At 44.3% G+C, this 13999-nt stretch overlaps 1 protein-coding gene across 1 annotated transcript in view; it reads left to right on the plus strand.

Moving 5' to 3' along the window:
- Nucleotides 1–13999, plus strand: part of LOC133569897 (supervillin-like) — a gene marked incomplete at its 5' end in the record, with an annotated part of 172032 nt that overhangs the window by 75646 nt on the left and 82387 nt on the right. The window contains 7 exons of the mRNA XM_061922486.1: nucleotides 134–197; nucleotides 263–378; nucleotides 442–1117; nucleotides 2344–2427; nucleotides 8372–9004; nucleotides 10845–10879; nucleotides 13174–13238. Of these exons, the coding sequence (XP_061778470.1) occupies nucleotides 134–197; nucleotides 263–378; nucleotides 442–1117; nucleotides 2344–2427; nucleotides 8372–9004; nucleotides 10845–10879; nucleotides 13174–13238 (1673 nt within the window). The remainder of the gene's footprint in view (nucleotides 1–133; nucleotides 198–262; nucleotides 379–441; nucleotides 1118–2343; nucleotides 2428–8371; nucleotides 9005–10844; nucleotides 10880–13173; nucleotides 13239–13999) is intronic.

Genomic DNA, 13999 nt, shown 5'->3' on the forward strand with positions numbered 1-13999 from the left:
TTCGTACTTCCGGAATTCCTGGTCATTTTCTCCCTATGACAAAATACAATTGTAAGCGTTCCAACACACTCCACTCACCCTGGACATTCAGTTGCAAGTTGTATTCTGAAACAGTTTCCCACCCTGTGTTTAGTTTCAGAGTTGAGGAAACGCTTTGAAGGTGTGACCGGGAGCCGCAGTGACTGGGAAATGAAAAGGTAGGAAGACCAAGGCCACGGTGTTACTGGTAGCGGTGACGTCATGGTGTTGACCGTGTGCTCAGGAAGGAGCGTATGGCTCGGCGACTGGAGGGCGTGGAGGACCAGGTGGCCAACAGAGTCCTGGAAGAGGACACACCGCGGTACACCAGAGCGTCAGACCCTTGTGAGCCTCGTGTTGGTGAGACGCCGTCAATCACGTCTTTTCTCTGCCACCCGCTGACTGGTCTACCTTCACTTCAAGGCCTGCTGCAAAGGTGCCACACTGCGGGATTTGAACGCCCAGAAATGCCGGAGCGACAGTCCGGAGTACAATGCAGGTCTGATGCCAAGGTCGCTGGTCCCTTGGATCACGTCCTCACTTCCTCTCCCGCCAAAGCTCCCGAGTTAGAGTCCAAAGCTGAACGCATCGCTCGCTACAAGGCGGAGCGCCGTCGGCAACTGGCTGAGCGCTACGGCATCTCCTTGGACCTGGAGCCGGACGTGGACTACCCGGCCCGCTGCAGTGGCACTCGCCACGAGTCCGAGGGGTCAGAGAGGCGCAGGAAAGAGGAGTTTGACCGGGAAGAAGGAGGTGGAGTGGTGAGCAGAGCCCACCACAGCCCCTCTGACCCCACCTACCATACCCCCCGGACCAGAGTGGACTCGTCCTCAGAGAGGGAGCGAGTCTTGAACCTGGAGAACCGACGCAGAGGAGCAGTCCCTCAGCCGCCCTACATGGACGTGTCCTCGCGGCCTGCCAAGGAGCACGCCGCCGCAGCCGTGCCGCCCGGCTCGCCCGAGTGGAGTGGACCCCGGTCTCTGAGCTCGCCCAAGTCGAGTGGACCCCGGTCTCTGAGCTCGCCCAAGTCGAGTGGACCCCGGTCTCTGAGCTCGCCCGGCGTCGTCTGCCAGGAGCATCACGGACTCAGCAGACAAGGGTGAGTCCTCTTGTTTTCCTCTCAAAACCACCAAATGTAGATCTGACCAAGACCTCTCCACTTACTTTCCACAACCTGTGACAAAACACCTGGGCAAAATGGGGCCCGTGGGCCACATGCGGGGCCCATTGACATTTTCAATGCGGCCCCGCCAGATGTTCTACGTCTGTGTGCGTGTGTGCATGTGTGCGTGTGTGTGTGTGTTTGTTTTTGGAAGAGGCGCCGCTGAACATGAAATAAGTCCAGAAAAGTCAGTTCTCATCACAATTAAAACTTGCTGTGCTTCAAGGTTAGTGAGTTATTTTTAAACATCCCCAGAGGACTGTACACATTAAAACTGAAAGGTTCAAACTAATAACAACAATATCACAATAAGTACAGAACAATCTGTAAATAAAACAGTTAAAAAGGCAAAAAATAGTCAAAACGTGCAAAAATAAAGATGTCCATCTTAGATTTAAAAGTCTCAAAAGATGTTGCAGTTCTGAGATTCAGAGGCCAGAAGGTCTTCAGTCTGCTGTTCAGGATTAATATTCTTTTTTTTTTTCCACAATTTTTTTTTAAATTAATTAATAAAACATTTTATCGAACAACAAACTTCTATCCACAATGTACATAAAAGTCAAAGCACTTTCAACATATTCAACAACTTTCCACGTCAGGTTGAGCAAATATGACTTGAAATAAACATGTCAAGGAAAGGAAATAAAAGCAAATGCAAATGTAGTGTTAAAAATAGTCATAATAAACAATAGGATAAAATTCAAAAAGACAAAAAAAAGGGCTAATTTAAATCAGGTGAGATTTTTTTCGATAAAGATATCAATTAAAGGGACTGTTGTTCCTTTCATAATGTTTTAATTGATAATAAGAAAACATAGGTTTTACTTCAGAAATCAACATTTATGTAGAAAATATTGTGCTTGGAGCATAAAAGTGTGGACAAACATGTATAAATATTTCAAATGTTGATCTCTTTTATTGTGAAAGGGGACATCTCCGCCCCCTTGTCTCTCAGCCAATCACTGATCTCCTCCCAAACACTCACATTCCACACAGGATTGATTCAAAGTTTGTAAAAGGAGGTCACACTGAATGTCCTGAGAGATGAAAGTTTGTAAAAGGAAGCTGGAATGCATGTCCTGAGAGATGAGAGACGGGTGTGCTGGTAGAAAAGCTCTGAGTGTGAACTGAGCACAATATTGGTTCTCCCTCCACTGATCCAGTACAAGGACACAGCTGTGCTCTGATTGGTTCCTTCAGACCGATGCAGAGGGCGACACCCACTCCCTAATCAACTGGCCATCCAGGTACACCTGAGCTGGGCGTGTGACATCCTCACTCTCCTGATTCTTTCTTTTCGGTGTGACACTCCTTTATAGTCATGTTCATACCAGTGTGACACTCCTTTATTGTCATGTTCATACCAGTGTGACACTCCTTTATAGTCATGTTCATACCAGTGTGACACTCCTTTATAGTCATGTTCATACCAGTGTGACACTCCTTTATTGTCATGTTCATACCAGTGTGACACTCCTTTATCGTCATGTTCATACCAGTGTGACACTCCTTTATAGTCATGTTCATACCAGTGTGACACTCCTTTATCTTCATGTTCATACCAGTGTGACACTCCTTTATAGTCATGTTCATACCAGTGTGACACTCCTTTATCTTCATGTTCACACCAGTGTGACACTCCTTTATCTTCATGTTCATACCAGTGTGACACTCCTTTATTGTCATGTTCATACCAGTGTGACACTCCTTTATAGTCATGTTCATACCAGTGTGACACTCCTTTATTGTCATATTCATACCAGTGTGACACTCCTTTATTGTCATGTTCATACCAGTGTGACACTCCTTTATTGTCATGTTCATACCAGTGTGACACTCCTTTATAGTCATGTTCATACCAGTGTGACACTCCTTTATAGTCATGTTCATACCAGTGTGACACTCCTTTATAGTCATGTTCATACCAGTGTGACACTCCTTTATAGTCATGTTCATACCAGTGTGACACTCCTTTATTGTCATGTTCATACCAGTGTGACACTCCTTTATTGTCATGTTCATACCAGTGTGACACTCCTTTATAGTCATGTTCATACCAGTGTGACACTCCTTTATCTTCATGTTCATACCAGTGTGACACTCCTTTATCTTCATGTTCACACCAGTGTGACACTCCTTTATCTTCATGTTCATACCAGTGTGACACTCCTTTATTGTCATGTTCATACCAGTGTGACACTCCTTTATTGTCATGTTCATACCAGTGTGACACTCCTTTATAGTCATGTTCATACCAGTGTGACACTCCTTTATTGTCATGTTCATACCAGTGTGACACTCCTTTATTGTCATGTTCATACCAGTGTGACACTCCTTTATAGTCATGTTCATACCAGTGTGACACTCCTTTATAGTCATGTTCATACCAGTGTGACACTCCTTTATAGTCATGTTCATACCAGTGTGACACTCCTTTATAGTCATGTTCATACCAGTGTGACACTCCTTTATTGTCATGTTCATACCAGTGTGACACTCCTTTATTGTCATGTTCATACCAGTGTGACACTCCTTTATAGTCATGTTCATACCAGTGTGACACTCCTTTATCTTCATGTTCATACCAGTGTGACACTCCTTTATTGTCATGTTCATACCAGTGTGACACTCCTTTATAGTCATGTTCATACCAGTGTGACACTCCTTTATCTTCATGTTCATACCAGTGTGACACTCCTTTATCTTCATGTTCATACCAGTGTGACACTCCTTTATAGTCATGTTCATACCAGTGTGGCACTCCTTTATTGTCATGTTCATACCAGTGTGACACTCCTTTATTGTCATGTTCATACCAGTGTGACACTCCTTTATAGTCATGTTCATACCAGTGTGACACTCCTTTATAGTCATGTTCATACCAGTGTGACACTCCTTTATAGTCATGTTCATACCAGTGTGACACTCCTTTATTGTCATGTTCATACCAGTGTGACACTCCTTTATAGTCATGTTCATACCAGTGTGACACTCCTTTATCTTCATGTTCATACCAGTGTGACACTCCTTTATCTTCATGTTCATACCAGTGTGACACTCCTTTATTGTCATGTTCGTACCAGTGTGACACTCCTTTATAGTCATGTTCATACCAGTGTGACACTCCTTTATCTTCATGTTCATACCAGTGTGACACTCCTTTATCTTCATGTTCATACCAGTGTGACACTCCTTTATAGTCATGTTCATACCAGTGTGACACTCCTTTATAGTCATGTTCATACCAGTGTGACACTCCTTTATAGTCATGTTCATACCAGTGTGACACTCCTTTATAGTCATGTTCATACCAGTGTGACACTCCTTTATAGTCATGTTCATACCAGTGTGACACTCCTTTATCGTCATGTTCATACCAGTGTGACACTCCTTTATAGTCATGTTCATACCAGTGTGACACTCCTTTATAGTCATGTTCATACCAGTGTGACACTCCTTTATCTTCATGTTCATACCAGTGTGACACTCCTTTATAGTCATGTTCATACCAGTGTGACACTCCTTTATAGTCATGTTCATACCAGTGTGACACTCCTTTATCTTCATGTTCATACCAGTGTGACACTCCTTTATAGTCATGTTCATACCAGTGTGACACTCCTTTATAGTCATGTTCATACCAGTGTGACACTCCTTTATCGTCATGTTCATACCAGTGTGACACTCCTTTATAGTCATGTTCATACCAGTGTGACACTCCTTTATAGTCATGTTCATACCAGTGTGACACTCCTTTATAGTCATGTTCATACCAGTGTGACACTCCTTTATAGTCATGTTCATACCAGTGTGACACTCCTTTATCTTCATGTTCATACCAGTGTGACACTCCTTTATAGTCATGTTCATACCAGTGTGACACTCCTTTATCTTCATGTTCATACCAGTGTGACACTCCTTTATAGTCATGTTCATACCAGTGTGACACTCCTTTATAGTCATGTTCATACCAGTGTGACACTCCTTTATCGTCATGTTCATACCAGTGTGACACTCCTTTATAGTCATGTTCATACCAGTGTGACACTCCTTTATAGTCATGTTCATACCAGTGTGACACTCCTTTGTAGTCATGTTCATACCAGTGTGACACTCCTTTATAGTCATGTTCATACCAGTGTGACACTCCTTTATAGTCATGTTCATACCAGTGTGACACTCCTTTATTGTCATGTTCATACCAGTGTGACACTCCTTTATAGTCATGTTCATACCAGTGTGACACTCCTTTATCTTCATGTTCATACCAGTGTGACACTCCTTTATAGTCATGTTCATACCAGTGTGACACTCCTTTATCTTCATGTTCATACCAGTGTGACACTCCTTTATAGTCATGTTCATACCAGTGTGACACTCCTTTATCTTCATGTTCATACCAGTGTGACACTCCTTTATTGTCATGTTCATACCAGTGTGACACTCCTTTATAGTCATGTTCATACCAGTGTGACACTCCTTTATCTTCATGTTCATACCAGTGTGACACTCCTTTATCGTCATGTTCATACCAGTGTGACACTCCTTTATAGTCATGTTCATACCAGTGTGACACTCCTTTATAGTCATGTTCATACCAGTGTGACACTCCTTTATAGTCATGTTCATACCAGTGTGACACTCCTTTATAGTCATGTTCATACCAGTGTGACACTCCTTTATTGTCATGTTCATACCAGTGTGACACTCCCTCATCAGTGTATTAATATTCATATTTGCACTTCCTGCAGTGTTGCATTACCAAGACCTTCTACTCAGCAACCGTGTACCACGGTGTAGCCCTGTTTACCTCGGTGTAACACTGTGTATTTTGGTGTAACCATGTGGACCTCGGCATAATCCCGTGGACCTCAAGATAATCGCGTGGGCCTCGATATAACCCCTCGTACTTCGGCATAACCCCGTAGACCTCCGGATAACCGTGTGGACCTCGGTATAACTCCGTGGACCTCAACATAACCTCGGCGTAATCCCGTGGGCCTCGGTATAATCGCGTGGACCGTGGTGTAACCCCGTGGACCTCTGTTTAACCCCATGGACTTCGGGATAATTGCATGGACCTCGGCATAACCCCGTGGACCTCGATATAACCCCTCGTACCTCGGGATAATCGCATGGACGTCTGCATAACCCCGTGGACCTCGGCATAGTCCCGTGGACCTCGGCATAGTCCCGTGGACCTCGGTATAACCGTGTGGACCTCGATATAACCCTGTGGACCTCGGTGTAACCCCATATGCATCAGGATAATTGCATGGACGTCTGTAAAACCCCGTGGACCTCGGTATAACCCAATGGACCTCGGTGTAACCCCATGGGCCTTGGGATAATTGCGTGGACCTTGGAATAACCCCGTGGACCTCGGTATAACCCCATGGACCTCAGTATAAACCAGTGTATCTGGGCATAACCCCGTGGACCTCGGCATAACCCCGTGGACCTCGATATAACTTCTCGTACCTCGGGATAATTGCATGGACCTCGGCATAACCTCGTGGACCTCAGCATAACCCTGTGGACCTTGATATAACCCTGTGGACCTCGATATAACCCCGTGGACCTCGGTGTAACCCCATATGCATCAGGATAATTGCATGGACGTCTGTAAAACCCCGTGGACCTCGGTATAACCCAATGGACCTCGGTGTAACCCCGTGGGCCTTGGGATAATTGCGTGGACCTTGGAATAACCCCGTGGACCTCGGTATAACCCCATGGACCTCAGTATAAACCAGTGTATCTGGGCATAACCCCGTGGACCTCGATATAACCCCTTGTACCTCGGGATAATTGCATGGACCTCGGCATAACCCCGTGGACCTCGATATAACCCCTCGGGATAAACGCATGGACCTCGGTATAACCCTGTGGACCTCGATATAACCCTGTGGACCTCGGTGTAACCCCATATGCATCAGGATAATTGCATGGACGTCTGTAAAACCCCGTTGACCTCGGTATAACCCAATGGACCTCGGTGTAACCCCGTGGGCCTTGGGATAATTGCGTGGACCTTGGAATAACCCCGTGGACCTCGGTATAAACCAGTGTATCTGGGCATAACCCCGTGGACCTCGATATAACCCCTTGTACCTCGGGATAATTGCATGGACCTCGGCATAACCCCGTGGACCTCGATATAACCCCTCGGGATAAACGCATGGACCTCGGCATAAACCCGTGGACCTCGGCATAGTCCCGTGGACCTCGGTATAACCCTGTGGACCTCGATATAACCCTGTGGACCTCGGTGTAACCCCATATGCATCAGGATAATTGCATGGACGTCTGTAAAACCCCGTGGACCTCGGTATAACCCAATGGACCTCGGTGTAACCCCGTGGGCCTTGGGATAATTGCGTGGACCTTGGAATAACCCCGTGGACCTCGGTATAACCCCATGGACCTCAGTATAAACCAGTGTATCTGGGCATAACCCCGTGGACCTCGATATAACCCCTCGTACCTCGGGATAATCGCATGGACCTCGGCATAACCCCGTGGACCTCGGTATAACCGTGTGGACCTCGGTGTAACCCCAGGTGCATGAGGATAATTGCGTGGACATCTGTAAAACCCCGTGGACCTCGGTGTAACCCCGTTGGCCTCGGGATAATTGCGTGGACCTCGGTATAACCAAGTGTATCTGGGCATAACCTCGTGGACCTCGGCATAACCCCGTGGACCTCGATATAACCCCTCGTACCTTGGCATAATCGCATGGACCTCGGCATAATCGCATGGACCTCGGCATAACCCCGTGGACCTCGGTATAACCGTGTGGACCTCGATATAACCCAGGGGATCTCGATATAACCCCGTGGACCTCGGCATAACTTGTCTCTAACAGTGGTTTAGCTTGTTCGTTAACGTTATCTTAGCTTGTCTTTAACATTGTATTAGATTTTGGGGGTGATCTGGATCACCGTCTGCATTCAGCTCATTTAAATAAAAAGTAAGTACATGTGGGAGTTCTTTGATGTTTTCTTGAGTATCAAAGGTTTTTGTCTTCAAGAACATGACGTCATATTTTTGAAGTCGTACAATTGTACAAGGTTAGGTTGTATTTCTGCCCCACTCGTCAGGTCTTATCGGGTCCTTCAAGTGAGGGATGAGACAAAAACTAGGCGCAGTTCCTGAAGTATTAACCGGACTTTTGTCTCCCTGAAGAGTCCGAGTTAGGGAGAAGCTTGCGAAGGAAGAACGTCGCTACAGGAGCGCGGACGTGGTGGAAGGTCCTGTGTCCCGCAGACTGGTTCCTCCACCAGGAGGTCCAGATCTTGCTTACCTGTCCATGGCCTCCAGTGACCCGGACGAAGACCTGGGTGGTGTCCGGACACAAGGTCTACTGAGGAGCAGGAGGGCGGTGCTGCCCTCGGAGGTCCGTCGCAGGGAGAAGAGCACCGAGGACCCCTGTGGAGGACGGGGGGATGACGAGACCGGGACCTCCGGGCTCCTCCGGCTGGGTGGGGAAGACCCCGGAAGAAGAACCAGAAGGGAAACCCCCAAGCTCTCCAAGCCCACAGAAGACGTGAGGAGCAGAGAGACCGAGGACCGCGTCCAACAAACCTCTGCCGGTCACGTCCAGCCTGGAGCGGTGCCGTCAGCGGGGGGCGCCACGGACCACGCGGCCAACACCACCGCCGCACGGGAGGAAGGCGGCTGTGCGCCCTTTGGGGAGCCCTGGCGGCTGCAGCAAAATAAGGAAGAGATGCCCCAGGACCGAATGGTGTCTGTGGCCCAGCTCAGACATTCCTACTTGAAGAAAACCTGCACACCTCCCAGCACACGCAGAGCTGAGCTGTAGGTGCAGCATGCTAGCATGCTAACATCATCTTTAGCTAACACCTGCTCCGTCGCTAACCTTAGCTTAGCTTGTCTCTAACCTTGGCTTAGCTTGTTCGTTAATGTTAGCTTAGCTTGTTCGTTAATGTTAGATTAGCTTGTTCGTTAATGTTAGCTTAGCTTGTTCGTTAATGTTAGCTTAGCTTGTTCGTTAATGTTAGCTTAGCTTGTTCATTAACAACAAGAGCAACTTTAGCAACAAGAGCAACTTTAACAACAAAATCAACACTAACAACATGAGTAACTTAAGTAACTTAAGTAACATTAGCAACATGAGCAATTTAAGCAATCCGAGCAACAGTAACATTAGCAACTTTAGCAACATCAGCCACATTAGCAATGTGAGCACATTTGCTATGTGAGTGCCATTAACAACTATGGCAACATGAGCAACTTCAGCGTGAGCCACATTAGCAACGTGAGCAATATGAGCATCATTGGCAACATGAATCACTTTAGCAACGTGAGCAACTTTGGCAACATGAGCAACATCAATCACTTTAGCGACGTGAGCAACTTTGACAACATGAGCAACATCAATCACTTTAGCGACGTGAGCAATATGAGCCTCATTAGCAAAGTGAGCAACTTTGGCAACGTAAGCAACATGAACGCCATTAACAACACTAGCAACATTAATCACTTTAGCAACTTGAGCAACGTGAGTGGCATTAACAACACTAGCAACATAAGCGAGTATGATTGATGTTGTAGTGTGGTCATGTGACAGACTACCACCTGGAACATTCTGTAACACACCTTGACTGTCTACTTCCTGTAACATTCAGTAACACACCTTGACTGTCGACTTCCTGTAACATTCTGTAACACACCTTGACTGTCTACTCCCAGTAACATTCTGTAACACACCTTGACTGTCTACTCCCAGTAACATTCTGTAACACACCTTGACTGTCTACTTCCTGTAACATTCTGTAACACACCTTGACTGTCTACTTCCTGTAACATTATGTAACACACCTTGACTGTCTACTTCCTGTAACCTTATGTAACACACCTTGACTGTCTACTTCCTGTAACATTCTGTAACACACCTTGACTGTCTACTTCCTGTAACATTCTGTAACACACCTTGACTGTCTACTTCCAGTAACATTCTGTAACACACCTTGACTGTCTACTTCCTGTAACATTCTGTAACACACCTTGACTGTCTACTTCCTGTAACATTCTGTAACACACCTTGACTGTCTACTTCCTGTAACATTCTGTAACACACCTTGACTGTCTACTTCCAGTAACATTCTGTAACACACCTTGACTGTCTACTTCCTGTAACATTCTGTAACACACCTTGACTGTCTACTTCCTGTAACATTCTGTAACACACCTTGACTGTCTACTTCCAGTAACATTCTGTAACACACCTTGACTGTCTACTTCCTGTAACATTCTGTAACACACCTTGACTGTCTACTTCCTGTAACATTCTGTAACACACCTCGACTGTCTACTTCCAGTAACATTCTGTAAAACACCTCGACTATCTACTTCCTGTAACATTCTGTAACACACCTCGACTATCTACTTCCTGTAACACACCTTGACTGTCTACTTCCAGTAACATTCTGTAACACACCTTGACTGTCTACCTCCTGTAACATTCTGTAACACACCTTGACTGTCTACTTCCTGTAACATTCTGTAAAACACCTCGACTATCTACTTCCTGTAACATTCTGTAACACACCTCGACTATCTACTTCCTGTAACACACCGAGTGTGATGTCACTCCTTCCTCACACTCATGTTTGTCTTCTCTCTGCATTTTTTCAAGGTCGTGTGTGAGCTCCACCTTTGCTTCCAATGAAGGTAAAATCTTTGTTTCCGTATCCTTGACTCTCCAAAATAAAAGTTCTAATGACAAAGAAAACAATACTTGGAGCGTTCCAAATACTGTCCAAACTTTTTCCGCCAACAGTGGCATACTGAAAAAGGCAATAGTGATATTGGCAATGATAATATGGTGATATGTGAAGTGTAGTGATATTCTGATGCAGTATTATGTTGCAACATTCTACATTTGTAATGACATATTTTCATCTACTGGACGTACACTGCATGGCAATAATAACTCAGGGTCAAAGTAATGCTAGTCACAATAATAAAATCAAAGAATATATATTACACATTATATTAAATAATAGTATGATGTTTTGAAGGCATATACAAATAACTACAATAATAAATGTTAAAAGAATATACATTTAATATTTATAATAGACTTTGAAGGAATATACATTTTTGTAAGTTTTAAATGAATATGCACTTAATAATGAAAAGCTTTAAATGGACATCACATTGTTTGTAATATACTTTAAAAGGACATCATGTTAATAATCATGTTATAAGCTTAAAAAATGATGTTCAATTCATATTATAATGAAAGTTTTTAAAGGCATATAAAATAACTATTATAAAGGTATTTAAGAGCTTAAGAGGTAGTCACCTGAAATAGTTTTCACAGGTGTGCTCGAAGCACATGAAGAGAATGCCAAGAGTGTGCAAAGAAGTAATCAGAGCAAAGGGTGGCTATTTTGAAGAAACTACAATACAAAACATGTTTTCACCTATTTTGTTAAGTGCATAACTCCACGTGTGTATGTGTGAGTGTGTGTGTGTGTGTGTGTGTGTGTGTATATCTATTTATCATATATATATCTATACATCTATCTATATATATATATGTATATATATATATATATATATATATGTATATATATATATGTATATATGTATATATATATATATGTATATATATATATGTATATATGTATATATATATATATGTATATATGTATATATGTATATATATATGTGTGTGTGGGGGAAAAATCACAAGACTACTTCATCTCTACAGATCTGTTTCATGAGGGGTTCCCTCAATCATCAGATTTTAATGGAAGCATTCACATACAATGGTTTATATAGAGCACAGAGTGGGTGGGTACAGGCAGGTATAGGGGCGTGGTGATTGGCTCATGTGTTACCTAGGAGGTGTTTCCGTCTGTGACGGCATGTTGATATGATTTCACTGCGCTTGTTGAGGGATGACAGGTCTGGACGATATATAATAAACAGTTTCTCTTTTAAGCATAGGTTGCATCTTTTATTACCACTGTTGTAAGGTGTGCTGGATGCAAGAATTTGCCATGTTATTGAATATTCAACATTATTGTCTTTGAGGTTCCAAATGTGCTTGGTTCGCTTCCTTTGGTCCAGATGACACGATGGCGAATATTTCCAAAAACAATTTGAAATGTGGACTCGTCAGACTACAGAACACTTTTCCACTTTGCATCAGTCCATCTTAGATGATCTCTGGCCCAGAGAAGCCGGCGGTGTTTCTGGATGTTGTTGATAAATGGCTTTCACTTTGCATAGTAGAGCTTTAACTTGCACTTAAAGATGTAGCAACAAATCATTGTATTCCATTTATATTTACATCTAACACAGTTTCCCAACTCATATGGAAACAGGGTTTGTATATATATATATATATATATATATATGTGTGTATATGTATGTGTATATATGTAAATATGTGTGTGTAGTAAGTTGTGTACACCTAATCAGTGTTGTTGTTTTGTACAGCTGCTAAGTAGAGTAAGTTGTGTACAGCAGTTGTTGAGTGGTGGTGTAGTTGTGTACATCTGGCGGTGTAGTTGTGTACATCTGGTGGTGTAGTTGTGTACATCTGGTGGTGTAGTTGTGTACATCTGGCGGTGTAGTTGTGTACATCTGGTGGTGTAGTTGTGTACATCTGGTGGTGTAGTTGTGTACATCTGGTGGTGTAGTTGTGTACATCTGGTGGTGTAGTTGTGTACATCTGGTGGTGTAGTTGTGTACATCTGGTGGTGTAGTTGTGTACATCTGGTGGTGTAGTTGTGTACATCTGGTGGTGTAGTTGTGTACATCTGGTGGTGTAGTTGTGTACATCTGGTGGTGTAGTTGTGTGCATCTGGTGGTGTAGTTGCGTACATCTGGTGGTGTAGTTGCGTACATCTGGCGGTGTAGTTGCGTACATCTGGTGGTGTAGTTGTGTACATCTGGTGGTGTAGTTGTGTGTGCTGCAGTCTGACCATAGTCTTGTGTCGTCCTTGCAGCTGAAGAGGAGAAAGTGGACGATCGAGCTAAACTGAGTGTGGCTGCTAAGCGCTCGCTCTTTAGGGTGAGACCTTTGACCTTTGACAGATGACCTTCACACCTGTCACACAAATGTTCATGTTCACACCTTTCTCACCTTGAGACAACAACACTTATCTCTCTTCTCTCTCATCCTTGTCATCCTTCTTCATGCACCATCCTCTCATCCTTGTCGTCATCCTTCATGCACCATCCTGTCATTGTCATCCTTCTTCATGCACCATCCTGTCATCATTGTCATCCTTCTTCATGCACCATTCTCTCCTTGTCGTCATCCTTCATGCACCGTCCTCTCATCCTTGTCATCCTTCTTCATGCACCATCCTCTCATCCTTGTCATCCTTCTTCATGCACCATCCTCTCATCCTTGTCATCCTTCTTCATGCACCATCCTCTCATCCTTGTCGTCATCCTTCATGCACCATCCTGTCATCATTGTCATCCTTCTTCATGCACCATCCTCTCATCCTTGTCATCCTTCTTCATGCACCATCCTCTCATCCTTGTCGTCATCCTTCATGCACCATCCTCTCATCCTTGTCATCCTTCTTCATGCACCATCCTCTCATCCTTGTCATCCTTCTTCATGCACCATCCTCTCATCCTTGTCGTCATCCTTCATGCACCATCCTGTCATCATTGTCATCCTTCTTCATGCACCATCCTCTCATCCTTGTCATCCTTCTTCATGCACCATCCTCTCATCCTTGTCATCCTTCATGCACCATCCTCTCATCCTTGTCATCCTTCTTCATGCACCATCCTCTCATCCTTGTCGTCATCCTT

Source organism: Nerophis ophidion, linkage group LG15 (genome assembly GCF_033978795.1).
Source record: "Nerophis ophidion isolate RoL-2023_Sa linkage group LG15, RoL_Noph_v1.0, whole genome shotgun sequence".
NCBI classification, from domain to species: domain Eukaryota; kingdom Metazoa; phylum Chordata; class Actinopteri; order Syngnathiformes; family Syngnathidae; genus Nerophis; species Nerophis ophidion.